The 26,730-nt window shown below is 42.3% G+C and overlaps 1 protein-coding gene across 1 annotated transcript in view; it reads left to right on the top strand.

The window, feature by feature from the left end:
- Positions 1-26,730, top strand: part of CACNA2D2 (calcium voltage-gated channel auxiliary subunit alpha2delta 2) — a 525,358-nt gene that overhangs the window by 261,250 nt on the left and 237,378 nt on the right. The window contains exon 4 of the mRNA XM_060271531.2: positions 20,544-20,603. Within this exon, the coding sequence (XP_060127514.1) occupies positions 20,544-20,603 (60 nt within the window). The remainder of the gene's footprint in view (positions 1-20,543; positions 20,604-26,730) is intronic.

Below are 26,730 nucleotides of genomic sequence, written 5' to 3'. Positions count from 1 at the left end.
TGTTGCCATGGAGATAATTAAAGCACCACACACAATACCATCCAAGATGCAGAAGGAGCAATGTGTTAGTCAGACTTACAACGGAACAGCTGACTTCTCAAGAGCTGTAAGAATGGATAGAGCAGTGATGGCCCACTTCAATCTCCACCTTCATTTCTAGTGTGACATGTTCTCCAAGGCCAATTCCATATGTGTTTTTAATCTTCTCTCATTCTGTGGGTCTGCATATGTGTAGAGTAGATATGCAGTTTTATAGTATATACAGATATATAGATATGCAGGTTTATAAACTGACTGATAGCCATGCTAGAACGTGGATTTACAATTGCATTTCAAGCTTCCTGTATTCTTCTGTATGGCCTGGGAACATAGCTTTAGCCCTCCTCCATAGAATAGTAAACTTTTAGAAATGGTTTTTTCAGTGTTTTAATTTATCCCCATAAAAATGTGGTTCTTTTGTTATTATTGAGAAGTGAAATGCAGCTCTTTTATGAATTCCTCTTTCTTTTCCATGTCTGTGGGCATTTTTTATATTGCTGCGGTTTTTTTTACCACCATAGCCAAGAGCAGCTGGCTTCAGTGAAACTGAAACTTGACCATGTGGGATAGATCAGTTGGGACTCTTAAACTCAGGGTTGTGGGTTCAAGCCCATGTTGGGCAAAAGATTCCTGCATCGCAGGAGGTTGGACTAGATGATCCTCATGATCCCTTCCAATGCTACAACTATATGATTCTATAACACAATATGGGGACATTTTAGTCTATCTCACTAATGTCTCATGCAGGGTTCCCCAAACTTTGGTCTACAATTGTTTTGAACTGCAACTCCCATCAACCCTAGGTATAGCAGGACCCAGTGGTCAGGGATGATGGGAATTGTAATCCAAAAACAGCTAGAGACCCAAGTATGGAAAAAAATAAGCATGAGCTTATTTTTTAGTTAAAGTATTACTCCATGCACTAATGCTTTGGGCATATACATGTCCCTTCCACAGAAAAAGGCATGATTAAATCAGCAGAGCTTCCTTACTCTAGCCTTTACCAGCTGCACTAGGAAACAGAAGCTTGAGGTGGTGGTGGTTTAAAAGAAAGTGGGGTGGATACTGACATGGCTTTCCTACAATTTGTTGATTTCACTAGAGAGCAGTGGCAGTGAAGGAAATTGTAGTGTGGTCATACAGAAAGGGGGCATTGCTCACTGCCAGGTTGTCACCAATCAGGTCACAAGGTAGCATGGGCTCCCCTGCAGCATGGGCAGTCAAACAGTACCTTCTCCCATGCTAGAAGAAGGGGATATTGTGACAGTTAAAGTGGGGAAAGCATAACATGAAAATTGCGCTAATGCCCATTAAATGAAGTTTAATGAGAAGGTTTCCACTTGCATTCACATGCTATTTTGGGAAAATATGTGCTGATTGCTTTTTTATATTTTTCTCGAGGAAACAAATGCTTGTTTTAAAAATAGTAAACCTAAGGATGGAGTATATAAAGCACTTATTCCCCTGAATTCAAACTCAAAGTGGCATACCATATTGACTATATATATGCAAATTTGAACCAGATCACCGCTTAATGCAACATTCATTGCCAAAGATTGCATTTATTTATTTTATTTATTTAGACCATGTCCTTGAATACATATATTTCTAAGGAGCGTACAAAGTGTATGGTAAAATAGTAAAACAGAATTAAAACAATGGCAAAAGGGCAAATGTAAAGTGGCATAAAAGCACTGGCTTCAGATATCAGCTGGCCTGCCTACATTTCCAATAACCAAAGCAATCTTCTTGATGAGAAGAGAATCTTTCTTCCATTGGCCTGCGCAGCCTGTAAATTGTTTAGTGGATTCAATGTGTTTGGGGGTGTGTATGTGTGTTTTCTCCACACCAAGCTTAGGAAATGGTGGTATTTATCATGAATATCATGTGCCCGCAAATGTGTTGGCATCTGCATACAAATATTTTGTCAGTGTGTTTGCTTCCTCCTGGCACATGCTGGCTCTGTTTATATTCAGAGCCATATGGTTATTAGGGATGTATTTTTATGATGTGCCCAAAAGTAGGATAATGTTAACTTCCCCAAGAGGAGAAAATCTGGATTCCTCTGCCTTGGGAATGAGATGTTATTGCAACAGGAAAGGAAAAGGCGTGTGTTTAGGGTAAATTCTTCTACTCCTCCAAAGAGGCTGCAAGAGATTTTCCTCTCCTCCTCCTGAACGTATGGCAGTAAAGTATGGGTCTTGGGTGATCCATGCAGTGCATAGAATGCCATTGGTACTAGATAAGAACCTAGGAGGAATAGGTGAAGTAGATTCATGTACCTCTTGCAATATGCTTTGAGTACTCCCAACAAGGACAGTCAAGTGATTAACTAGATTCCCATACACTCCCCCAAATTGGTATATCTGTATTCCTTTAGAATTGAACTCTGCATATTACCTGTAGTGGAAATGTGGAAGGATTGTAACCGAGAAGGTGTAGGTGGCCTTGTGCAATTAACCCAGGGGTCAGCAAACTTTTTCAGCAGGGGGCCAGTCCACTGTCCCTCAGACCTTGTGGGGGGCCGGACTATATTTTGAAGGAAAAAAATGAACAAATTCCTATGCCCCACAAATAACCCAGAGGTGCATTTTAAATAAAAGGACACATTCTACTCATGTAAAAACACCAGGCAGGCCCCACAAATAACCCAGAGATGCATTTTAAATAAAAGGACACATTTTACTCATGTAAAAACACCAGGCAGGCCCCACAAATAACCCAGAGGTGCATTTTAAATAAAAGGACACATTCTACTCATGTAAAAACATGCTGATTCCAGGACCGTCCGCGGGCCGGATTTAGAAGGCAATTGGACCGCATCTGGCCCCCGGGCCTTAGTTTGGGGACCCCCTGAATTAACCCTTCCTTTAATACTGACTGAAGTGCTTGCAGGAGCACTACTGATCTTGGAAATGGCTCGTGGGAGCTGCAGGCCAGATGAGGGTAGTAACAATCAAGCCAGGTGGAAATAGCTGGGCCATTTAGCCTCATCCCTGGAGCAGCTGAAAACCATTGGGGTTTCATCAGGAGGCCAGGCGGGGGAGCTTTGATGCACCTATGTTGCTGTAGGTGCTGCATAAACTGGCCAGGCTGAGATCCACTTTGCTGCTACCTATGGGGCTCCCTGCAGCTGGAAGGAGAGATTCAGTTGGCTGTCCGATATTGTATGCATTGTGAGGCTACTGTCCATTTTTGTTTGTATCTTTATGAAGAGGGAGGGGTTGTTGGTTGTTTGGCTATTCTGTGTGAAGGTTTGTGTATTATTTGCGCATCCTTGTGCAAAGCAGGAACTGTTATTTGAACCTGGGTGAGTTGTGTTTGTTTGTGTTTAAAGTTAGGTAAAGGTAAAGGGATCCCTGACAGTTAGGTCCTGTCGCAGACGGCTCTGGGGTTGCGGTGCTCATCTCACTTTACTGGCTGAGGGAGCCGGCGAACAGCTTCTGGGTCATGTGGCCAGCATGACCACGCCGCTTCTGGCGAACCAGAGCAGCGCACGGAAACGCCGTTTACCTTCCTGTCGGAGCGGTACCTATTTATCTACTTGCACTTTGACGTGCTATTGAACTGCTAGGTTGGCAGGAGCAGGGATCGAACAATGGGAGCTCACCCCATCACAGGGATTCGAACCGCCGACTTTCTGATCAGCAAGCCCTGGGCTCTGTGGTTTAGACCACAGTGCCACCCGCGTCCCTTGTTTAAAGTTAGTTTGCTCAATAAAATCCAGCTTTTCTCCCCCACTAGTGATCTGTCTTTGCTTCAAAGACCCTTTAACAAAGATCACTTTTGCCTTTGGCAAAAATTACCAAAGGTGCTTCTGTTTAATTCTGCAGTCTCTTTTGTTCTGTTCTTATGCAGTCAGTTCCCTGCACCACACCTTTCTTTAGGACAGCTGTCCTGGAGCAGCGTTTTTCTTCCTTCTCTTCTTGCAGTCAACCTCCAGTTAAGGAAGCACGAGGGCTGCTTTTCTTCTCTGCCACGAGTTTGGCTGCCTGGCTCCAGTACATCTTGAAGTCTGTGCACGTGGTGCACCTTGAAATGAACCGATTGATCTGCCACACTTTAAAAAGTAATGGTTTAATCATTGTTAGAGCTTAAAAGTAATCCTTTGGCCCTATTGATCATGATAAGATTATTCATGATGAATTCATTTGGCATTAGAATGGCTGTCCTCAAGCAACACCTGCGGTTCCCCTGTTCTTGTTTACCAGCTGCTGCCTCCTAAGTGAAAGGGAGAGGAAAGAGTGGCAGCTAGGGAGCATAGCTGCTCAGATTGCTGGCAAAGATGAACTGGGCCATCTCATTCTAGTCCTATTGGGATTGGATTATTAAAAGCCCACCACCCATTACAACCACATTGGAAGGCTTTGCTAAAGAATTATGCTGTTAAGGCTAGACTATGATATCGCAAATGAATGGTATGGCAGAGGAGTAGATGAAATGTGCAATGTGACTGAGCACTGGAAAGGATCAGTGGAGGTGAGGGCTGGCAGAGACTTAGGGCAGACTTTATAGCTGCTCTGAATTTAACCATGGACTATCTTAATTCTAAGAGCCAGTGTGGTGTAGTGGTTAAGAGCGGTAGACTGGTGCTGCTGGGTGACCTTGGGCTAGTCACACTTCTTTGAATCTCTCAGCCCCACTCACCTCACAGAGTGTTTGTTGTGGGAGAGGGAGGGAAAGGAGAATGTGAGCCGCTTTGAGACTCCTTCTGGTAGTGATAAAGCTGCGCTTCTTCTTCTTCTTCTTCATTCCTCAGTAAATGACCTGGGCAAGTGGGCATGCTCAACTTAGATATCCCAGCCACTCAAGAAGTGGACCCAGAGATTTGTAATAACTACTATCCAGTCCCAAACAACCCCTTTCAAAGCTATTGTGGAAATTGAGCTTGATGTCTTAATTATGAGAACTATTCTATTCTTTTGCTTTAATAACATGTTAAGATGTAGCCGGCACTGAGATCAATGCAATGAAAGAAGGGCAGGATTAAAACTGAATGAATAAATAAACAAAACTCTTTTCAAACCACTTCCTTCCTGCAGTCTTCTGTCCAGCCCCTTCCTTATTATTCCATAACAGAGGGGATCAGGTCTCAAACACTTAAACAGTAAAGTTGAGAACCAGCTGACTGCTCTTCCCTATTATCCATACTTTGGACTTATTTCCCCACCCCACTTTAACAGCTTAATGAGAAGTAAAAATGTAATGGTGAAGGGGTTGGAATCTGCATGTCTTGCATCTTTGACCAGAATTTGCATGCTTGTTGAATATGTGCTTGTTATATAGCTGCCCATAGTCCTCACAGATTTTTTCCCTTCACCTGCTATTGTAACTTTAACCCAGGCGTACACCCTGGAATCTTAATGACGTTGACCAGGAGTGGCACAATGGTAGGGTGAGATGCAGATGGAAGGAAGAGTTTGCAGAAATCAGGCCTGCTCCATGTGAATAGAGGATACCTTAGAATCCTAGCCTATGTATTTACATGCAATAACCCCCCCCCATATTCTGTTCATGTAAGGAAAGCGATAATGCATTTTTACACATCTTCCATGAATGTAAGAGATGTCATGGCAGGACAATATGACAGATAACAAAGAATACAGCAACTGCATGTTAAATCATTGAGAGAGGTTGAAAGCTAGGGAAGGATAAGTGATGGGGAGAAAATTCATGTTGTGGGAGAAATTCTTTCAGTTGGCATTTTAATGTCAGCCAACCTAATTTGCACTTTCTGAACCAATACACAAAGCAGAACACAGCTATACTTTGAAATTTGCCCTTCTCCCAATTGTGTGATAAAGTTCCTCAACCTAAAAACATGTGTGTGAAATGTATATATTAGGGGAAAGTATCTGCAAAAATACATATATTAGTGAAATTAATGTAGAAAAAGTGAATTATATTTGGGGGGAAATGCTTGCAAATATTACATACAAAGATGTGTTTTAAAAGGAATGTGCTTGAAAATGCAAAGTAAATTGCAAACTGATGTACAAATGTGGGAAACTGAATTTAAGTTTGAAAAAATGCATAACTGAGAAAAATTAAAGTTGATAGATTTATCTGCCCCTAGTCCCTGTCCTTAACTGCTACAGATTATTATCAAGGGATAGCTCAGTTGGTAAAACATGAGACTCCTAATCTCAGTACCACGCGTTTGCCGCCCACATTTGGTGTAACATTCCTGCATTACGAGATGACCCTCGTAGTCCCTTCAAACTTAACAAGTCTGTGATCCAGTGACATTCAGTAGAATGTGAATATGCTGAAAATATGCCAAGCCATGAGCAGCTAACTCATGGCCCGTGAGATTGATTCATCCCCCGAAAGGTTTTTCTGTGGTCCCTCAAGACCTCTTCTCCAAAATGTCATTTTTTTAACGTCTGTGTGTGTTACAAAAAAAACCTGAAGGTTTCCCTTAAACAATTTTTGAATTGACCACTTCATACTTAATAAGGAGCTCCTGGAGGGTTAACCATGCTACCCTTGGCCTGGAAAAGTTTAGCCACCCTTGTGCATGGCTCTATGATGTGTTACTGCTATCAACCCTGTCCTGCTCCATCCTTGTGTTCAGTTACCCTGGATATGAAGGTGAGAATAGGATAAAAGAGGTAGTTTCTGGGGAGACAGTGTGCATGTGCCTTCTCAGTAGTGATTACTTCTCAGTAGCATCACCTTCTTACTGAGGATTCTGCGACTGGAAGTTGCAGTCTCACCTCTGCGGGAAAATGTGCTGCACTGGAGTCTGAGGAACACCTACCACTGCCTTCCCATGAACTGCCTCAGGTGAGCTGCTAGATCAGGCTTCCTCAAACTCTGCCCTCCAGATGTTTTTGGCCTACAACTCTCATGATCCCTAGCTAGCAAGACCAGTGGTCAGGGATGATGGGAATTGTAGTCTCAAAACATCTGGGGGGGCAGAGTTTGAGGAAGCCTGTGCTAGATCCTTGGGGACAAGGTGAAGGGGGAACATCCTCTACTGTGGGAAAGAGGAGGCAGGTGGTAGCACTTACAGGAATGAGGCAATCGGAGCTCCCCCTCTCCTCCTTGATCATGCTTGCAAACATTTGAACATGGAAGCTCATGTCGGTGGGAGGCTCCTGTTCAAATACCTGTGACCTCTATTTCAAGTCCCCAGGCTGGTTGTTTCCCAACATAAGAACTCAATTCGTTGCTTTATTCAGTCTGCTGAGGAAATCCCATGGTTTATGCACTGCTATTTTTGAATGAGCTATATTTGGGGGGGGGGGTGTATCGCACTAGAAAGGTGCCTACCCACTTCAAAGACCAACTGGTGACAAAATGTGGCCAGACAAAATGTAAGCAGCTTATGAGCCAGATGTTCAGCCCAGCCCCCTGCAAATACAAAGTTCTGAAATACAAGTTCTTTTAAAGCAGCAGGTACAATTTCATTGCAAATTAGTTTGTTTCACACCATGGGAAATGTTAAGTGTCTTCTCAGCTATATCTCAAGGGAATGACTGGGAAAGCGCATCTGTTTATTTTTAGAGTTTACTCTAGTTAATCAAAAGAATGCTTAAATAATTTCTGAAATCGTGTAGCTTTAGTTCTTGTCAGGAGTACCTGTAAGATTGAGAACAAGAGGCTGCTAACCAAGGCGAATCAAATTATTATTGTTTATAATAGTTTTTGTTAAATTTTACATCTTAAAATAACATTTTACATACTGTTAGCTATCCAATGACTTACCTCCTCTTTCCATAGTTCATTTTATTTATCTTTCATTCCTGCATATTTTGCTATAACCATTTTAGTCAGCTCTCCACTTTTACATCCCTCAAACATTAATTACACTGTTGAATTTATATTAATGCTGGCAGCGTTTTCAGCTGTGTACAATTATTTTCCATATACCCAATAAATATTTTCCACTCTTCTTTGAACAGATGTTCTGCTTGCTCTCTTATTCTATATGTTAAACCTGCAAGCTCTGCATAGTCTTAACATCTTAATTTGCCAGTCCTCTTTGCCTGGGACCTCCCTCACTTTCCATTTAGGGTTGCCAGACTCCATAGTGGACAGGACTTCTGTGCCTTTAATTGCCCTGCTCTCCTTTGAGTCTGGAAACCTTAAAGAGAAACCAGCAGACCCTTTGTTTAATTTCTAAGCAAAGGGTCTGCTGGTTTCTCTTTAAGGTTTCCAGACTCAAAGGAGAGCAGGACAATTAAAGGCACAGAAGTCCTGTCCACTATTGAGTCTGGCAACCCTATTTCCATTTGGGGGCTAACAAAACTCAGGCCGCCATTGTTGCATACATAAATAAATTTTGCTGGGACTTCAGTCTGAATTATTCCCAACAAAAAGGACTCCAGTCTTTTTAGGAAAGTTATCTTAAACATTATTTTTCATCTCATTATAGATCACTTCCCAAGGCAAACCAAGCCATGTGTATTTTAGAATGAATAGATTCACAGCACCTGCAAGTTTCAGCAAAAGGTGTGGATTCTGAACACATGAGCAGGGATGAGGATACTAAGCTCCACCTTCATTGCCTTCTTTGTCTCCATTAGTTGGTGGACAGACTCCTGAAACATTGAGCCTTGTATACTTGGAGGCTCCCTGCATGCATTAAAATCCTGGTCTACAACCACATAATAGTGAAGGCCAAATGCTTTGGTCACTGCAGAAGTATACACACAAAAACTAGAAATCCAAAAATGGGAGCAGTTCCTAGTACTACCACCCAAAAAACCCAGTGACTATAGAATGTGAGCATCAGATGGAAAAGAAAAGAGGCAGGTTGGAGAGTGGATTGACCTGCTTAGAAGTAATGTCTCGCTGAAACCCTGAACAGCAGCCCACTCTTAGGTTGTGATGATACACTGCAACATTTTTTTGTTGCAGGCCCCACTAGTACTCTTGTTTCACCAACAGTAGTTGGTGAGAATCTGTGCTTAGTACGAACTGTAACAGAAGTCCTACAATTGCACAACAATCCCCCTACAATTGCACAACAGAGCACGCGATTCATCTGCCTCAAAAAATCCGTAAGAAAATACGAACACCTATAGGCACTAGAAATACAACAACTAAAGCCTTTGCACAACTGTAATGCATATACATTTGGGCCGCAAATCAATAGTTAGATGCTTTTTTCCTATTAAACCGCTTGCTGTAGACAACATTATTTTCCCAGAAACCATAAGTACTTATTGCCCCCAAATTTGCTGTCAATTGAAAATATATTAACTAATATTTTCCCAGCTTAACAGTAACTCTGGATGAAAAATATACTTTAGCTACTAAAAAAAAGCAAAATAAAACCATTAAACAAAAAAAAACCTCTGTATGAATTTCTTTATTGTTGATAAGAATTAAGTGCACTTTATATGTAGGGAATGTGAGAGTTACAGCGTCCTTAGCTTATTTTTGCCCATTGAGCTATCCTGACTATTCAGCTCACACAAGAGTGCTAGGCTAAAGTATTATTTAATAGATCTGGGTGGGGTGTGGCAGAAACAGCTTCCCAACAATGGATTAGTCTTTTAAAAAAATTATTTAACTGTGACACAATCAAGGATATTTTTCGCTTTCCCTAGCACCCCACCCCACCCTACCCTGGGCATTTTTTTAACAATAAAAAGCCTTGCTGCCACTTTTGGCATAATCTTGGCTGCTCCAGCTTCATTGCTTGGACAAAGAATCCTGTGAAAATGCTACTACATCATGTAGTAGCATTGTTCCCAGGGTTACCTTAGGGAACCCATCGTTCCCCATCGGCTACCTAGTATTTTAGGTAAGATTGAAATTCTTGAAATGTGACTGCCCCCAGTAGTCATTGAATTATTCCCTTCCCCTCCACCTGGGAGGAATGGCCCCACAAACGTGGGAAGGGGATATTTGTCACAGCTTTAATCAGGCTGACAGTGAGAAGTGGGCTTCTCTAGGAGAATAATTGCATGATGTAGGCATGGAAAGGATGGCTTGGGGTGAATTATGCCAGGAAACCAATTATGTGGGAAGAATGATGTTCATGGAGATTGGTGTGGGAGCTAAGGTGACTGCTTGCCTATGATTAAGCCAGTGTCTAGAAAGAGAGAGAGAAGGTGGTTTTGCCCCACTCCTAAATGTCTTGACTTATGCTCACTTACTTTATGGTACATATAACTCCAGAGGAGCCATGAAGAATTAAGCCAGATGAAGAATTAAGCCATGTCTCTTGGGCATGCCAGAGGATGACAAGATTGTTAATAACTTGAATTGGTGTCAATACAGAGCAGTTCCCAAAGAGTCCTGAACTCAGTAGCACTGAACTCAGCTGGCACCCATAATACTATTTATTGCTCCATTATTTATTTATTTATTTAGTTAGTTTAGTAATTGCTTAGAAAAAAAGAATTCAAAGTGGCTTACAATAGTAAAATCGGCAAATAATAAAAATGTGAAAACATAATCATGAAAATTGAAAAGTAAAGCAGTAAAATAAAATACCCCAACATATCTAGTATTACTTACAAGCACTTGGTACAGAAAAGTGGTTTTTTAAAAAAAACAACGAAACACGCTAAGAAATCACCATTTTCAGCTGACTGCAAACTATTTTGCTTATTAACACTATCAATTACTAATTCAACAGTAATTTTATCACTACCCTCATATCTAGTGTTAATTGTTAATTCATGGCAGTTCTGATTACTTCTTTTGTTTGCCTTGCATGGCTCTGTTATTATATCTGAATAAAATTTCCCTCGTGGGAGGGAACCAGGGGTGGCTTTCCTCTGTGGGGAAAAGTGTAAAAATGAACTTTGCTATGTACAGACTTTATTTGCAAGCTGCTTATAACCTCTATCCCTTTAAAATATGGTGGTACATCTATAGAGAGAGATCCAGTTGAGACAGGTTGTCATTGCCAACCCCCATTAAGCAGTCTTGAAGGCACAAGAGGCAGTTACTCTTGTTGACCCTATTTAGTTTTAGGTCTGATTAGTGCCTGCATGTGAGATCTCCTGGGAACCACATTATGTTACCTTGAATTACATGAAATAAAATTTATCAGTAAGATGCATCTCCAAAATATTCCTTTTGGGTGGCACCATGGATAATATTGCTCATACATGACGGATCAGTTGGGAATCAGGAAATGGATTGTCTTATGTTATTATAGTGCAAGAACCTTTCTACAGTACGGCACACCACTTTGCTGGCTGTGGTGTACACTGTGGTCTCGATTGCATGGGTAGAACGAGGTAGGGTTGGTGAGTGGGCAAGCTGTTCTATCCAGAGAGGGGAATTGACCAGAGCATATCTGCACAGCTTAATCCACTAAGCCAAATACAACCCCACCTACGTGTAACAGTATGTCATATACTTACCGGTAGTAAACCTCCACTTGGCACTGGAAAAACAGTATTTGACAGATCACAATAAGGTTAGTATGGCACATTTGGCTTTGTAGGTCACATGTTGGGTGGAGTCTGTGTAATAGGTGAGATATTAAAGTAAATAAATGAATACATTTTGTTTATGTTAGAATTGTGTGTGATTTTTTGTCGTTGCTAGAAGTCAGGGTGCCTACTGTGTTCAAAGCCTGCAATAAATGTTGCCTTGATGGGTTTCACGGAGGTCATATGCAGTAATAGTTACAGGTAGGTAGCCGTGTTGGTCTGTCGTAGTAGAAACAAAATTTTAAAAAATCCTTCCAGTAGCACCTTGGAGACCAACTAAGTATGTTATTGGTATGAGCTTTCGTGTTCAGAAGAAGTCTGCATGCACACGAAAGCTCATATCAATAACAAACTTAGTTGGTCTCTAAGGTGCTACTGGAAGGAATTTTTTGATGCAGTTAATTTTTTTTATTTTGATGTGTTAAATAGGTTCCTTGAAAGGTATTTATCTTAGTAGATTCACAGCTATTTTCCTGCTCGTTGTCTGGATTAGCCATAGAGCTCTGGATAAAGCACTGTGCAAGATGTTCATGCCATAGCATGTGTGAGTGTGTGTGTGTGTGTGTGTGTGTAAGCAAGATGATCTCCAAACCATCCTAAATATCTTTGCAGAAGCTTACAAAAAGCTTGGCCTATCACTCAACATCCAAAAAACCAAAGTGTTGCACCAAATACAAAATAACCCCTCTGCAGTGCCACAAATCCAACTCAATGGTGTAATGTTGGAAAATGTTGATCACTTCTCTTACCTAGGCAGTTATCTTTCTAAAAGGGCCAACATTGATGTCGAAATCCAGTATCGCCTGAGCTCTGTGAGTGTGGCTTTCTCCCAACTGAAGTGTTTGAGGACCGGGACATTCGCAGGGAAACCAAAATGCTTGTTTACAAAGCTATTGTACTACCAATCTTACTATATGCTTGTGAAACATGGACCACTTATAAACGTCATCTCCAATTCCACGAAAGATTCCATCAACGGTGTCTCCGAAAAATTTTTACACATCACTTGGGAAGTCAGGCGAACTAATATCAGTGTACTGGAAGAAGCAAAGATCACCAGTGTTGAAGCAATGATTCTTCAACATCAACTTCTCTGGACTGGTCATGTTGTACAGATGCCTGATGATCGTCTTCCAAAGCAACTACTCTATTCCGAACTTAAAAATTGAAAGTGTAATGCTGGTGGTCAACAAAAGAGATTTAAAGACTGTCTCAAGGCAAATCTTAAAAAATGTAGTATAAACACTGACAACTGGGAAGCACTGGCCTGCAAGCGCTCCAGTTGGAGAACAGCCTTTACCAAAGGTGTCATGGGCTTTGAAGACGCTCGAACTCAGGATGCAAGGAAGAAACATGCTCAGAGTGGGTGAGGAAGCACCAAAAGCAAAGAGCAGCTACCACTGCATCTCTAAGCCCTTCTTTATGTTGTGAAGAATTCAGCGCATTGGAGAAATTGAAACTGAATGATGTATGTGCACGCATGTATAATTTTAATACTGAATTGTAATAAGTGCTGGACAAAATAAAGGTCTAACCCTGCAGCCATCCACATTCCCTTCCACCCTTAGGCTGTTCAAAATGGGCAATAAAGTAAACAATGCTTTCATGTTCTGCTTCCCTAATCTACATCCTTGTGACAAATGGTTTTGCCCTCCTGACTGAACCCTCCCAGGTCAAGGCTGGCTCCATAAGCACAGTTGCAATTATTCTCCTTACCTGGCAGCATTCCCCTTTCTGAACTGCAGCAAAGACTGACTAGTGCCGGAAGGGGGCTGTCATTTAGTTTGCTTTCTGTTTTTAATTTACTTGCTGGTGCAAAAATTGATCCCCCTGGAAGTCTCTGGCCTCTGTATATTCACACCTATCGGCTTAATAGAAATAAGAAAGAAAGAAAAAAACCCAAGCACTGCTACTTCTCAGCAATTTCATTATACAAATCAATTATCTGCACTTTAATTTCTTTATCCCCCCACTTCCCAGCTTTTATTTTGTTGAGCTGTTGGGCCATAGGCTGTATCTGAAATGCTTCCATATACATTTGCATTCAGCTGAGCAACAGACGACAAAATGGCAGTACTTGGAGAGAATTAAAATAAATTGTCTGTATTTGGGTGGCAAAGAAAAATTCAGATGCATTTCACACAGCTATGTAAAGCTTTAGCGCAACAAACGAGGCAGTGTGTTTTGCTGGACAGCAGAGAAGGAAAAGGCATTTTCTAGATGACACCAATTTAAATCATTCCATTCCCTGCCCCATTTATAAATGCTTATGTATTATTATTTTTTAAATCCCCTTTCCTGAAATGTTTTCCAGGATTGTCCTCGTGAAATAGCTGTGGTGCTATGGCTAGGAGAAAACTCCTATATGGAGCTGGAGCTGCAGGTGGTATACTCTGATATGGAGCAACTTATCACCACTTAGGATCACCCCACTTATGCCTGTGTCTTGCTGTAGGCCAGGCATCCCCAAACTGCGCCCCCCCCGATGTTTTGGCCTACAACTCCCATGATCCCTAGCTAACAGGACCAGTGGTCAGGGATGATGGGAATTGTAGTCCAAAACATCTGGAGGGCCGAAGTTTGGAGATGCCTGCTGTAGGCACTTGGGCTGCATTATAGCTGCAGCAGCTGAGATCTCTACACCCCTGGTACTTGTAAGCAGGCTCAAGGACAAAGATATACCAACACCTTCCTTTAGACATAAGCTAATCTAACATTATGGGCAGCACAACTGACATACCTAGGCAGGCCTGGTGCTCTCATCCTGCACTCTCAAGAAACAAAACCCTACAAAACCCTTAGCATTACACATCCCCCAACCTCTGCACAATAAACCACAACCCCAAATTTTCATTTTTTGAAAAAAAGACTTGCTTGCTTGCATTTGTAAGAATCTGTGGTACGAGCCAAAACATACTGGCACCTTTTCTCTTCTTTCAATGAAAAGCTAACCTATGCCTCATTTTAAGTGTTTTACTCTCCCCTGCTGCCCTAGGGAAAATATAATGCAGAGGTCCATGCTACAAATTCCTTGTACTGCAGTGAATCTTTTACAGTACTGTGTGCCAAAAAGCTCAGAATGTTAGGACTTGGGCTTTGTACACTTGCACTCGCACCTTGAATTGAGCCCAGTAGCACACAAGCAGACAGCAATGTGCTTTTAGAATGGGTGGCATATGGTCACATTTCACTGTCCCCTTAGCAGCTGGGCAGCATCATTCTGCACCCACCGCAGCTTCCAGATTGTCTTCAAGGGTAGCCCCATACAGAGTACACTGGAATAATTCAGTCATTAGGTCGTGGTACCATGGGTTACTGAAATCGGACTATCCCGGTCCTGGAAACAAGCAGTTCATACCACTAAGGCCACCTGAGCCTCCACTGATGGCATTGGGTAAAGCAGTATCTAGGCAGTATGTGGACCGAGAACTCTCAGAAGTGCAAGCTGGATTTCGAAGGGGCAGAGGAACCAGAGACCAAATAGCAAACATGCACTGGATTATGGAGAAAGCTAGAGAGTTCCAGAAAAACATCTACTTCTGTTTCATTGACTATGCAAAAGTCTTTGACTGTGTCGACCGCAGCAAACTATGGCAAGTTCTTAAAGAAATGGGAGTGCCTGTTCACCTCATCTGTCTCCTGAGAAATCTCTATGTGGGACAAGAAGCTACAGTTAGAACTGGATATGGAACAACTGACTGGTTCAAAATTGGGAAAGGAGTACGACAAGGTTGTATTGTCTCCCTGCTTATTTAACTTATATGCAGAATTCATCATGCAAAAGGCTGGACTAGATGAATCCCAAGCCGGAATTAAGATTGCTGGAAGAAATATCAACAACCTCAGATATGCCGATGACACAACCTTGATGGCAGAAAGCGAGGAGGAATTAAAGAACCTTTTAACGAGGGTGAAAGAGGAGAGCGCAAAATATGGTCTGAAGCTCAACATCAAAAAAACCAAGATCATGGCCACTGGTCCCATCACCTCCTGGCAAATAGAAGGGGAAGAAATGGAGGCAGTGAGAGATTTTACTTTCTTGGGCTCCTTGATCACTGCAGATGGTGACAGCAGTCACGAAATTAAAAGACGCCTGCTTCTTGGGAGAAAAGCAATGACAAACCTAGACAGTATCTTAAAAAGCAGAGACATCACCTTGCTGACAAAGGTCCGTATAGTTAAAGCTATGGTTTTCCCAGTAGTGATGTATGGAAGTGAGAGCTGGACCATGAAGAAGGCTAATCGCCGAAGAATTGACACTTTTGAATTATGGTGCTGGAGGAGACTCTTGAGAGTCCCATGGACTGCAAGAAGATCAAACCTATCCATTCTGAAGGAAATCAGCCCTGAGTGCTCACTGGAAGGACAGATCGTGAAGCTGAGGCTCCAATACTTTGGCCACCTCATGAGAAGAGAAGACTCCTTGGAAAAGACCCTGATGTTGGGAAAGATTGAGGGCACTAGGAGAAGGGGACGACACGAGGACGAGATGGTTGGTCGGTGTTCTCGAAGCTACAAACATGAGTTTGACCAAACTGCGGGAGGCAGTGGAAGACAGGAGTGCCTGGCGTGCTATGGTCCATGGGGTCACGAAGAGTCGGACACGACTAAACAAAGCAGTATCTCCAAGCTTTGTACCTCTCCATTCAGATGCAATTCCACCAATAATATATCGTGTTTTTTCCCTTTGGAAGACATACCAGAGAACCAAATGTTTGCAACTGTGGGAGGGGTAGGGAATATCATGGCAACAATTGAGCAGATGAAAGCACTTCTCATGTAACTCTCAAGAGCTTGGCAAAGGGCTGGGGAGAGTGGAAAAGCTGGAAGGGTGCTGTCCTGGAAACAATCCACACCTTTCCTGGAAGTCCTCTCTCACACCCCAGAAACCTTTCAACAAGAGTTTTTAAGAGTAAGTGCTGATAATTCCCCCCCCCCCCAACGAGCCTTCATTGGAAGAGCTGCTGTCAGGCACAAAACATCTTGCCCAGGCCTTGGATATTTGAATTTTCTGTTTGAAGAGTTTTTTATTAAAAAAAAAAAAACCACACACACATCCTTGCCATAGCATTAGCTGCTTTGAAGCAACCCCAGGTTTTGTTTGTGTTTTCTTATCTGATTGCGATGGAACTGTTTTCATCACTAATTTTCAGCTGACTCCTGCATATTTTGGAAATAGGCATTTAATAAATAAAGCCATAGGAGATGAGTGCTGCATCCCTGGGAGGAGAACCATTTATTGTCCCTAACCCCCTTGAAGAACTTTGAGCCTCCTGCCCTTTTAAGCTCCTGATGGCCAAAGGGGCTGGAATGATGAGGCTTGGCGGACAGATGATGCACTGCTTTTGACAGTGCTGAAATCCTGCCCCATGGCTTCCTGCTAAGTAATGAGGCATGCTTCTGCAATCACTTCAATGGCAAACTCTACAAAATCACTTTGGGTTTTTCTTTCCTTCCCTCCCTCCCTTTCGCCCCCTTTTTTAAATCTCATACATTTTAAGCAAAGAAGGTGACTCTTGCATCTGCATTTAACATCCCGCTTGATTAGATCTTGTCAGGCTGTCTTTAAATGCTATCTCAGCCTGGAGGTTCTTGCTGCAGCCTGTAATTAAAGGAAGAGCTTGTTCAGATATCTTACCTGATTCCTCAGCCCCTTCACAGCTTCACAGGAATGGCTGACGCATTGCGACTGGTTGGATGCTATGCATACATACACTGGCTTTCCTCAGAGATTGAATTGGCAGTGTAAAAATAATCTGTCAAAGTGAAGGGAAAGTAAATAGGCCTCAGACAAAAATCACCACTCTGGTAAATCCTGTAACCACCAAATTAGAATGAGTGATCCTCTGTAGACAAAGACTTTTATTTTCACCAATAACTCAGCATGTTGGCTTGGTTCTAGCTACATGGGTGTCCTATAACTTACTGCTAAGCAATGAAATCTGCTCAGCAATTGATTGCACTGTAAATTCTGCAAAAATCACTCTGAGCCTTCAGGCTGGCAAGAATGTTATTCCACCTCTGCAACAGACAGAAGTTCAGTTTGCAAGTAATACCAAACCATGGTTTAACATGATGTGCACTAGCTGGAATGAACCTGAGCAAAGCCTTGGACACACACACACACACACACACACACACACACACACACACCACTTTGCTGTCTTCCTTCCAGGCAGCTGGAAGAAGGACTTCACCAGCACCGTCGTGCCATACAAACCAGAGGTAGTGGTATAAAACAAATTGTGATTAGCTAAACAAGCAGGCTTCATTGTCTGTGGTTTGAAGTTGGCTTGTTGCTTTTTAAAATATTGAACCATGGGCCATGGTTCATAGAACACAACAAGACAAGATAGTGTGAAAGCAGAACTAGATGTTGGTCAAGTAGTCTATGCAAAGATAACCTAAGCTGTGAAATTTCTCTGAATACTTCTCCCTGCTCTCCAAAAATGTTTTCTTTTTAAAAACCCTACCAGAAGAAGAATTCCACTTGGCAAAATGTTCTCCGCTTACTGCCATTCCTTGCTCCCTGAAATGCAGCACAGTGTCCTAGAATAGCATTAGGTTTAAAGGCATAGTAGGGAATGCAAAACAGTGTACAGTTACTGCTTCTGCCATTTACAGAAACAGCCAAAAACAAACAAAAAAAACCTCTTGGGGGGGATTGCTACTGCCAATGCTAATGATGAACCCACTCCCAAGAAACTTGTTGGAAAATTTCACCATCCCCCTGGTTAACATTGATTAAATGGTTCACCACCACCACCACCCATTTTCTCCAAAAATTGTGTAGAGATTTTCAAGAGCCCATTCTATTGTAGTGTTACATGTGAACACAGTCATGGTACGTGTGGGTATACCCCACCATGCTTCATTATAAACTAAGAAGCTACAGGCCTTCCCTCTGACCATTGCTTGCAACTGGTGAGAGAGCCACATGTCGTTTGCCTTCGCTGCCACCAACCTCAAGTTGGCAGATCAGAGAACCTCCTGCCCCCTACTTAGCCTGGAATACTGTTTGATGACACTGCCAAGAAACTGTCACATCAGCAGGTCACTTTGGAGACAAATGTGCACATCAGAATTAGACCAACAGTTATCAGTTCAATAATGTACCTCTTGGAAACAAAGAACGTCTGGTATGGTTTAGCTTCTCCTCCTCTAGATGGTGCACATTTGCAGTACGTTCCTGGGAATAATATTAGCCCTATTCTGCGTTCCTTTTTCACTCATGAAAACAATGTGGGATTATGGTTTGATACCTTGCTGGCTCATACCTTCACATGCCCACTTTCACCAGCTTATGCAGTTAACCACCGAGTCCAGTGTGTACAAAATGTGGTTCCTATTTTGTCAGTGCCGTAGTACATTCATTTCTAATTTCTTCATCTCCTCTTGTATTTTTCTGTCTGACCTATTCCTTAGAAGAGTACCATGAAATAGTCTTGTAAGTGTCTAATGAGGATGTTTCATCCCAATCGGCTTCACCAGCTGTGCATGGTTCGTTACTGTATATAACAGCTACATGGATCTTATACATGATATAGTCTCAGTTGGGGCGAAACAGGGGAATATCCAGGAATCCTTGTCGTTGTCTACCTGTGCCAGCATCTACCAGTGCCAGTTTCTTATGTCTACCAACCTTATCATCCTCGTTTTACACTTACAAGACTATTTCATGGTACTCTTCTAAGGAATACGTCAGATAGAAAAATACAAGAGAAGATGAAGGAATTAGAAATGGATGTACTATGGGACTGACAAAATAGGAATCGCATTTTGTACATACTGGAATTGGTGGTTAACTGAATAAGCTACATTTTAATATGTCATGTCACAATGTTGAGTTTGAGGTTATGAGAAGCTGTATATAATTTTGAGAAGTAGTTTCTTAGTAAATAACTTTACAATTGTTATTATACAGCCTATTACGTTCATGGGTTTTTTTTTTCAAGTGGATTTGCGTTATATAGGCATTCTAGTGGTATTGATTTCACTTTCACCAGCAGTCAGTGTCTGGCAGCTGAGCGTAGGTGTTTCTGCTTCCCTAATGGAGCAATCTCATGAGAACGTTAAAAAAGAGCTTGCTTGACCAGACCCATCTAATCCAGCATCTCATTCTCACCGATGCCTGTGAGAAGCATGCAAGCAGAACCTGGCTCCCATGCACAGTTCTGTGGCTTCCCCTGCCCCCCCCCAAGGGAAATCAGGGGGGAGAGTAAGAGGAAATAGGAGTCATTGTGCTACCTTCCATTAACAGAATGCGCTATTTGAACCCAGGCCCCTGTGTGCGAATAAATGCCTGGATAGGATTACTATTGTTAATATATCTGTTGTGAACCACTTGAAGTATACCGTACTATTTGCAGAAACCTGACTTGACTAATACTCTGTTTCTCCCATGGAATGAAATTGACTTCTATAGGCAAGAACACATTTGAGATAGGAGCAAATTAGGGACATTCCTAAACTACAGGCACCTTGAATTATGCTATAGATTGTATCTCCCCCCCCCACCTTGCATTTTATCTTTTGTGAGTCACTCAGACCTTCTTGGTGGTGGGATGCAATGCATGAATTCAATTAACTAAATTACGGTAACTTAAATGTGGGAGAAATGAAGTGGCTTCCATTGGTAGGCATTATTGAGGTGAAGGCAAATCCTGGTCCCCATGAGCAGCTCTAGCCTTAGGGACAGAGGATAGATTTTGCCCTAACTTCAACAGCATCACAGATTGCAACCCGTTTTTGCCTACATATGCCAATGGAAGCCAACCTCCCTTAGGAAGGAAAGTAAATTCACCTCATAAAAGACTTTGAAGCACAAGGCTTCTCACAGGCTTGCTCCTTTAATTAAACAAGATCAGATTTGCATACAGAAGATGGTCATGGGAACCCATAAACCTTTAATTAATCTCTTTTCATAACAAGAACTGCTTTAGTAAGGGTGCTGAAAATGCTTTGCTACCTTGTAAGCCCCAGGAATGATGTAGCTGGTTCCATGTGTGCTAGAACAGCATTAAAATAACTCCTCTTTCATTATTGCAGTTCACATTACCTCTCTGTGGGCTTACCCTCTCTCTTTTCCATTTTCAGAGATTGGCTGATGCAGCTGAGAAATTTCAGAAAGCCCATCGTTGGCAAGACAACATCAAGGTAAACCTCTTTTTTTGTGGCCTGTCTCTTTGTCTGTGTCACACACACACACACACACACACACTTACACACTTCAGTGTTACATGTGCTGTCAAACCCCTTCTTGCAAGTGAACTTTTTTGAAATCCAGATGCAATGGGTGTTTGTGTGTCCAACATAAAATAAGCATGACTGATGTAAGCACTTCTATAAATGCATATGTCTGATAGAAGAAAGGCCGTCACATTCCAGCTGCTGCTCTGCAGTTCACAGGTCTTCTCCCACTATGTTTACAGCAGGGCTCGTATTACATTTCAGGCACTTTAGAGATGCGCGTGGCTCTATCAATGTGCTCGTGCCTTTTGAAATTCATTGTAGGTCAATATAAATATTAAGTGACCAAATTAAAATAAATTCTTGAATACAATGAGGTCCTTAAAATATCTTTCCCCCTCTGCTTCTCATTCTCCGAATACTTCATAAAGCCATTGTGTCTTCATTCTCTCTCTTTTCCACTTCCTTTTTCTTCCCCTGCCCCATCACTCCTTCTCCTTTCCAGCTCCTTGGTTTTCCAGAAAGCTCCGTATTTGCAGGTGCCCTGCTATTTGCTTGTTAGTCCCCCTGTACCGGCCAGCCAAAATGAAAGTGAATTCAGCCATTTTGAGCTTACTTTTAGTATCGCCTCTATCTGCATGTGCAGGTAATAAGATGAGGCAGACACCAGGAGATGGAGGTAAAACTGACAATTAAAAGCTTTGTTTTTGAGTTTCTGTGGAGAGCTCTGTTACGAAAGTGCCATCTTAATAGCGCAAGAGGCATGGTGTGCTAAGAGGTGGCCCAATAGGCAAGGGTTTGCTCAGTCCAGTTGCGGTTGGGGGGGGGGGGTTGGGTTCTCGCATATGAGAATACAATGGCATTCACATTTTAATAATATTTGATGCAACTCATTCCTGTTGGAGTTTGTTCAGGAGGAGGTGAAGAGCAATCTAAGATGGTGACAAGCAAATGTTGCTGTTTTAATGATTGCATTTGACTTTGTAATTATGGCGGCGCTAAAGCTCAGCAAGAAATCGTGGCATTCTGCTCGGAAATTCATTTAAATTGTAACAGGAAGACAAAAGGGAGGGAAAACTCCCTCCCTTTCAGAGATAGCATTAGGGCAAATAAGTTTCTTAAAGAAGGGTTCTTCTATCGGGGGGGGGGCATCAGACTGTCCCCACTAGATGCCGTCTTCATTCCTCTTCTATGCTTCTAGCACAGTGTTATGCAGAATATGTAGGGTAATCTGGTGGGACAGGGAATGAGAGAGCCTTAAGGAGGTTAGGCTTGATAAAGCTTGGGATCCCTTTCTGCCTTCTTTTTCAGCTTCTTCTCCTAATATAAATGAGCACCTTCATCACCAGAATCAACATCCAAACCTGCTGGCAGTGAAAGGATATAATGCTTTTCCTTTTGCTGTCTCTTAAGAAAAGGAAACCATATTTTGATAAACTTATTTAGAAGAATGGGATGGTGGTTGTGGGGAGCAAAAAGCTCCCCACAGTGAAGTTCACTAAAAGCAACAACAACAACAACAACAACAACAACAACAACATTGAAATGCTTAATCCTACCCCCTTGCCAAAACAATAGTTCTCCCACTGCAAAGGGCACATTCCACAGCTTGCCATTCTGCTTGCTCCAGTGAGATACATTATTTTTTATAGACGTAACTTGACATTCCTTTTACTTCTCTAAAGGATCAAAGGGCAAGCACTCTGAGCACTGCTAAAGTCTGTTGTTATAACTTTACAGCTGAGTGAGTTCGAGACCTGAGAGTCAACCAGAGCATCATTTGCGAAAAGACAAAGGGGTGAAACACACACTGAATGGCAATGTGCAACCCACTGAGACCTCTTATGGCACAATGGGAATTTCTGTTAAGGAAGGAGGAAAAAAGGCAAGGACATTAGGGCCTGTGGTGAATGGGAAAATATGGAGTGTACATATGTGGAAAACAGGGAAGTGAGGCAGGAATGGAACCTGGAAGGACCCCAAAGAACATCTGAACATACTCGTGATTCTGGGTATTCATAGAACTGTGCTTTTGAAGCCCCAACAACCAGCAGATAGTCAGGATTTTTAATTGCCTTGCAAAACCCCTCTTTGGCCCACCCATGACTTTACCTTCCCCTTACCTGATGTCATGTATGATGTCAGGTGGAGGACAGGAGGGTGTGGCTTGACTAAAAATGGCCTGGCAGTCCAAATGCAGAGGACTGGTGGACCTAATGAGGCCCACAAGCCAGAAATCCCCCATTCCTGCTATAGAGGCTGCCCTAACAAGTAAGCCTTGACTTCTCAATAAATCAGAAGCTAAAACCTATTTAGGAAAGGGAAGAGCTTCATTTCGTATGGGAAATATAGAGTGGTTGGTCATTCGTGCACAGGATCCAAGGGCCTTTCCTAAAAAAATGTGCTTCTCTGCTGCATTTTCCCAGCACTCAAAATAGTTCTTCCATTGCCCTTAGAAGCACTGAGTGGAAGGTGGTTGCACCAGTGTCATGGGCACGGTGACTCTTATACCACTGCACACTTTGCCAACATAATCCTGCAACTTTAACATGTCTAGCAACAACAGCAGTCTGTGGTAGGCAAGGTTTGCTACCCATGTGTTTGACTTCTCTGCATTTTGTTTCATAAGCCTGGATTTATTCAGTGTTTTGCTGGCATGCCAAAGGCACAAATTGCTCTGCTTCACAAGTTATTTTCCCGCGTTGGGTAATTTTACTGTTAGTATGAATTATTTAAATATACAAAATGTCCATAACAAGTGCTGCTAAAGCAAACTGGCTTCCAGATTTTAGGCTTTGAAAAATTAGCTGGTTCTTTATAGGAATTGCATCCCACCCATCACCTCTTCCTCTGCAATCTTTAATGGTATCTGTAGGGGAAGCAGCTTTTAAAAATAGATCCATGCCTCACAATGAGGAATACTTAAAATACCTGCTTCTTCTCATTCAATCAGAGATGGGATAAGATGCCTGTGAAGAGTAGGTGTGAAATTCACTTTTTTTCTATTCAGGCATCATTCAGATTTGTTATAACCCTAATGTAAGAGACTCTATGTCACTCTTCAAAACTGTGTAGGTTTGATTTATTTAACTCTCGCTAACTTTGGTGGCACTATTTCCAAAAGCTATGTCAAGAATGAGAAACCTCTGGCCCATGCACCTAACCAAGCCCACTCTTTGGTAAAATCTTTTGTAAAATGTTTGGATCATGCCAGAATATTCTCCCCAGTTTCTAAGGTTAGGCATTGTGTGGAGAACATAAATGGGAAGAACCCAGGGTCAACTTATGAAACGTAAGGGTCATTAATTCAGGAAAGACAAAAGAAAGTAGTACTTCACACGGTGCGTAGTTAAACGATGGACTTTGATAGCATAATATGCAGTGATTACCACGTACTTGGGTGGTAGGTGTTAAGCCTGGATCCTTAAAAGAGGATTCGACAAACCCATGGAGGATAAGGCTGTTGATGGCTGCTAGTCATGATGGGTACAGCTTTGGGTTCAGAGTCAATAGGCTTCAGAATGCCAGTTGCTGGAGAACATAATCAAGATAATGCTATTGTACTGATAGCCTACTGGTGGGCCTCACATGAGCATCTGGTTGGCCACTTTGGGAACAGAGTGCTAGACTAGGTAATCCTTTGGTATGATCCACCAGGGCTTTTCATATGTTCTTAACTAACCCAGTGTTACGATAGACACCATAGTTTCTCCCTCCCTCTCCCTCTCCGCTGTATGTATGTGCATACCATGGCAACTATAGCTGACTTAATAGGCTATATTAGGAGCAAAGGTGGCCTTGAGCCTCTTCTGCCTGTAGCAAGAATAGAGCAGGATTCTTTCCACTTGGGTTATGCTTTCATCACTCCAGCTTCCATTTCCTTAAACCAAAGCCCACAACCAAGTGGATTTTATTGTTCCAGTTTACAAGAGAAATGCCCTCAGATGCCCGTTTTCTCCTTGGAAGACAGACAATATCTCTGGGCTTCAAGGTCGCCTCACTGACAACTCCAAATTGCTAGCTCTGAGCCTGATTCCCATAGGAGCATCTCCACTCCCATCAAGATATTATTAACATCACTGGAGCACAAGCACAGGGAGCCAGAGGGCAGCCTCTCTGCTTTTCTGCATTTCAAAACAGCAAGACTAGCAGGCAATGGCTGACTCATGCAAGCAGACATGAAGTGAGCAGCTAAAGTTATTGTTCCAGGAAAGACAGATGAGCTCCCACAGCGCTGAGGTTAGCATGCTCCACCTTGACCTGTCCCTTGATTTGGGGGCCTCAGAGCCTAGACCCTCTTGACAACATCAGCATCAAAGAAGGATTTTCAGCTTTACAATTTGGCACTTGTAATGGGCACCTGTCTGGTAAAATCTTTGGAACAGCATAGCAAATAGATTTTAAATGTATCTGTATTCTCTCGGTATCCACTTGCCACCATGCTGAGTGGCTTAGATGCCAGCCTGCCCTTGCCTGGTGTTTTCTTTGATGTAGCGACCCAAAGTATGTTCCATATTTGTCAGCTACAAACTTCCATTTCTGCGGATTATAATCACTGCTATATAGACTTTGGATCTTCAGGGCAATGCAAACACAGCACTTATCCAGAAGGAAAAAGCTGCCGGTCAAAATAAAAATTATAAAACCTTACAGTACAAGAAACAAAAGCCTGAATGATTCTGAGATTTGTGTAAAGTTTAAATAGAATTTACAATTCCATATTTGTGGGAGTTCCACAAATATTTCAGCATGTAGCAGCACAAGTTACTCCTGCTCAATTTCTCCAAGAGCTATTACAGATTTTGCATGGCTTTTTAAACAGGAAGGGTAGATTCAAGGTATGGAATTTGAAGCTTAATAGATTAGTACTAGAAATATGACGTAAACTTGTAAACAGTCGAATTGATTAACAATTGCACCAGCCTGCCTAGAAAAGAAGACACTGTAAATAAATCAGGACTGAACATTTCTATCAAATTGTAATCTAATCATTAGTCATATAATTGATTCAAGAGTCTTAATTAAATATCTTGACATACACAAGGCAGGGTAGATTATCATAAGGCTTTCGCATGAATGTGCAAATCTTCTGCTTAAAGCAGTCTGCTATGAAGTTAGTTTATGTACCTAGCACAGGAATAATTTGAATGATTTTGAGACCCCTCTGTCTGTGTGCAGCAGTGTCTAATCAAAGTGTCACAGGCTACTGCTGCAGGGTTGGGGGCACACTTGCTGTGGGAGTGAACAAAAGCCATCTTTGTGGGGTGACACCATGCTGGCTGCTGTTATCTGCCATTGGCAGGTACGTAACCTTCCTCCTGGGCTGGTGACAGCAAGAAGCACTGACCTAAGTGAACAATGCAAAGGCCTCTGTATGTGACTTACTCCCCCCCCCCCAAGCCATAGATGTTTTCTTGCCTGTTGTTTGCGACCCATGGGGCATTGTGCCATCATGCAAACATTAGCAAATCATATTTCATCTCTGTTATCTCAAGCATTCAGAACCCCCAGTATATAGAAGAGCTTAGAGACTCCACTCTTGCTCTCCTTCATCATCTCTGCTATGCCTGGTTAATTCATCTCCTGCACCACATCTATTTCTCTCTCTCTCTCTCCATATTTCTATTTCTCTCTCTCTCCTTCCTTATTCTTCCTCAAAATTATTGGGAGCTTAGGAAATTCAACAGGAAATAGCACCTGACTGCTATACGATACAGCAAAAAGAAAGTAAGGGAATCTGCTTGTCTTTGAAAACTGCGGCCAAACAAGAGGCCAAGCAGTTGGTCAAGGTTTGTTTGGAAGAGTGAGGGTAATTTCAATATCTTTGCAACCCTGACTTGTGAGTCAAGGACCCACCACCCGCCATAGGGATAAATAAGACACAAAGGCACATTATTTTAGGCTAATGGGCAAATAAAGGCCACAACTTTATTGGTTACAGCGTGCAAGTGGTATTTGCTTAGGCGTTGGATAAAACAAGCAATGCATGACTCCACTCCGCTCAGGGGGGAGTCGTCATGAGGGTTAACACCCAGTGGGAGGAGCCTGTTGATGCAAATACAACTGAAAGCTTCCCCTGATGTCACCGGGGGTC

This window comes from Zootoca vivipara, chromosome 2 (assembly GCF_965207765.1).
Source record: "Zootoca vivipara chromosome 2, rZooViv2.hap1.1, whole genome shotgun sequence".
Lineage (NCBI taxonomy): Eukaryota > Metazoa > Chordata > Lepidosauria > Squamata > Lacertidae > Zootoca > Zootoca vivipara.
Note: the sequence above shows the minus strand (reverse complement) of the source record. Positions and strands in the feature narration are given on the sequence as shown.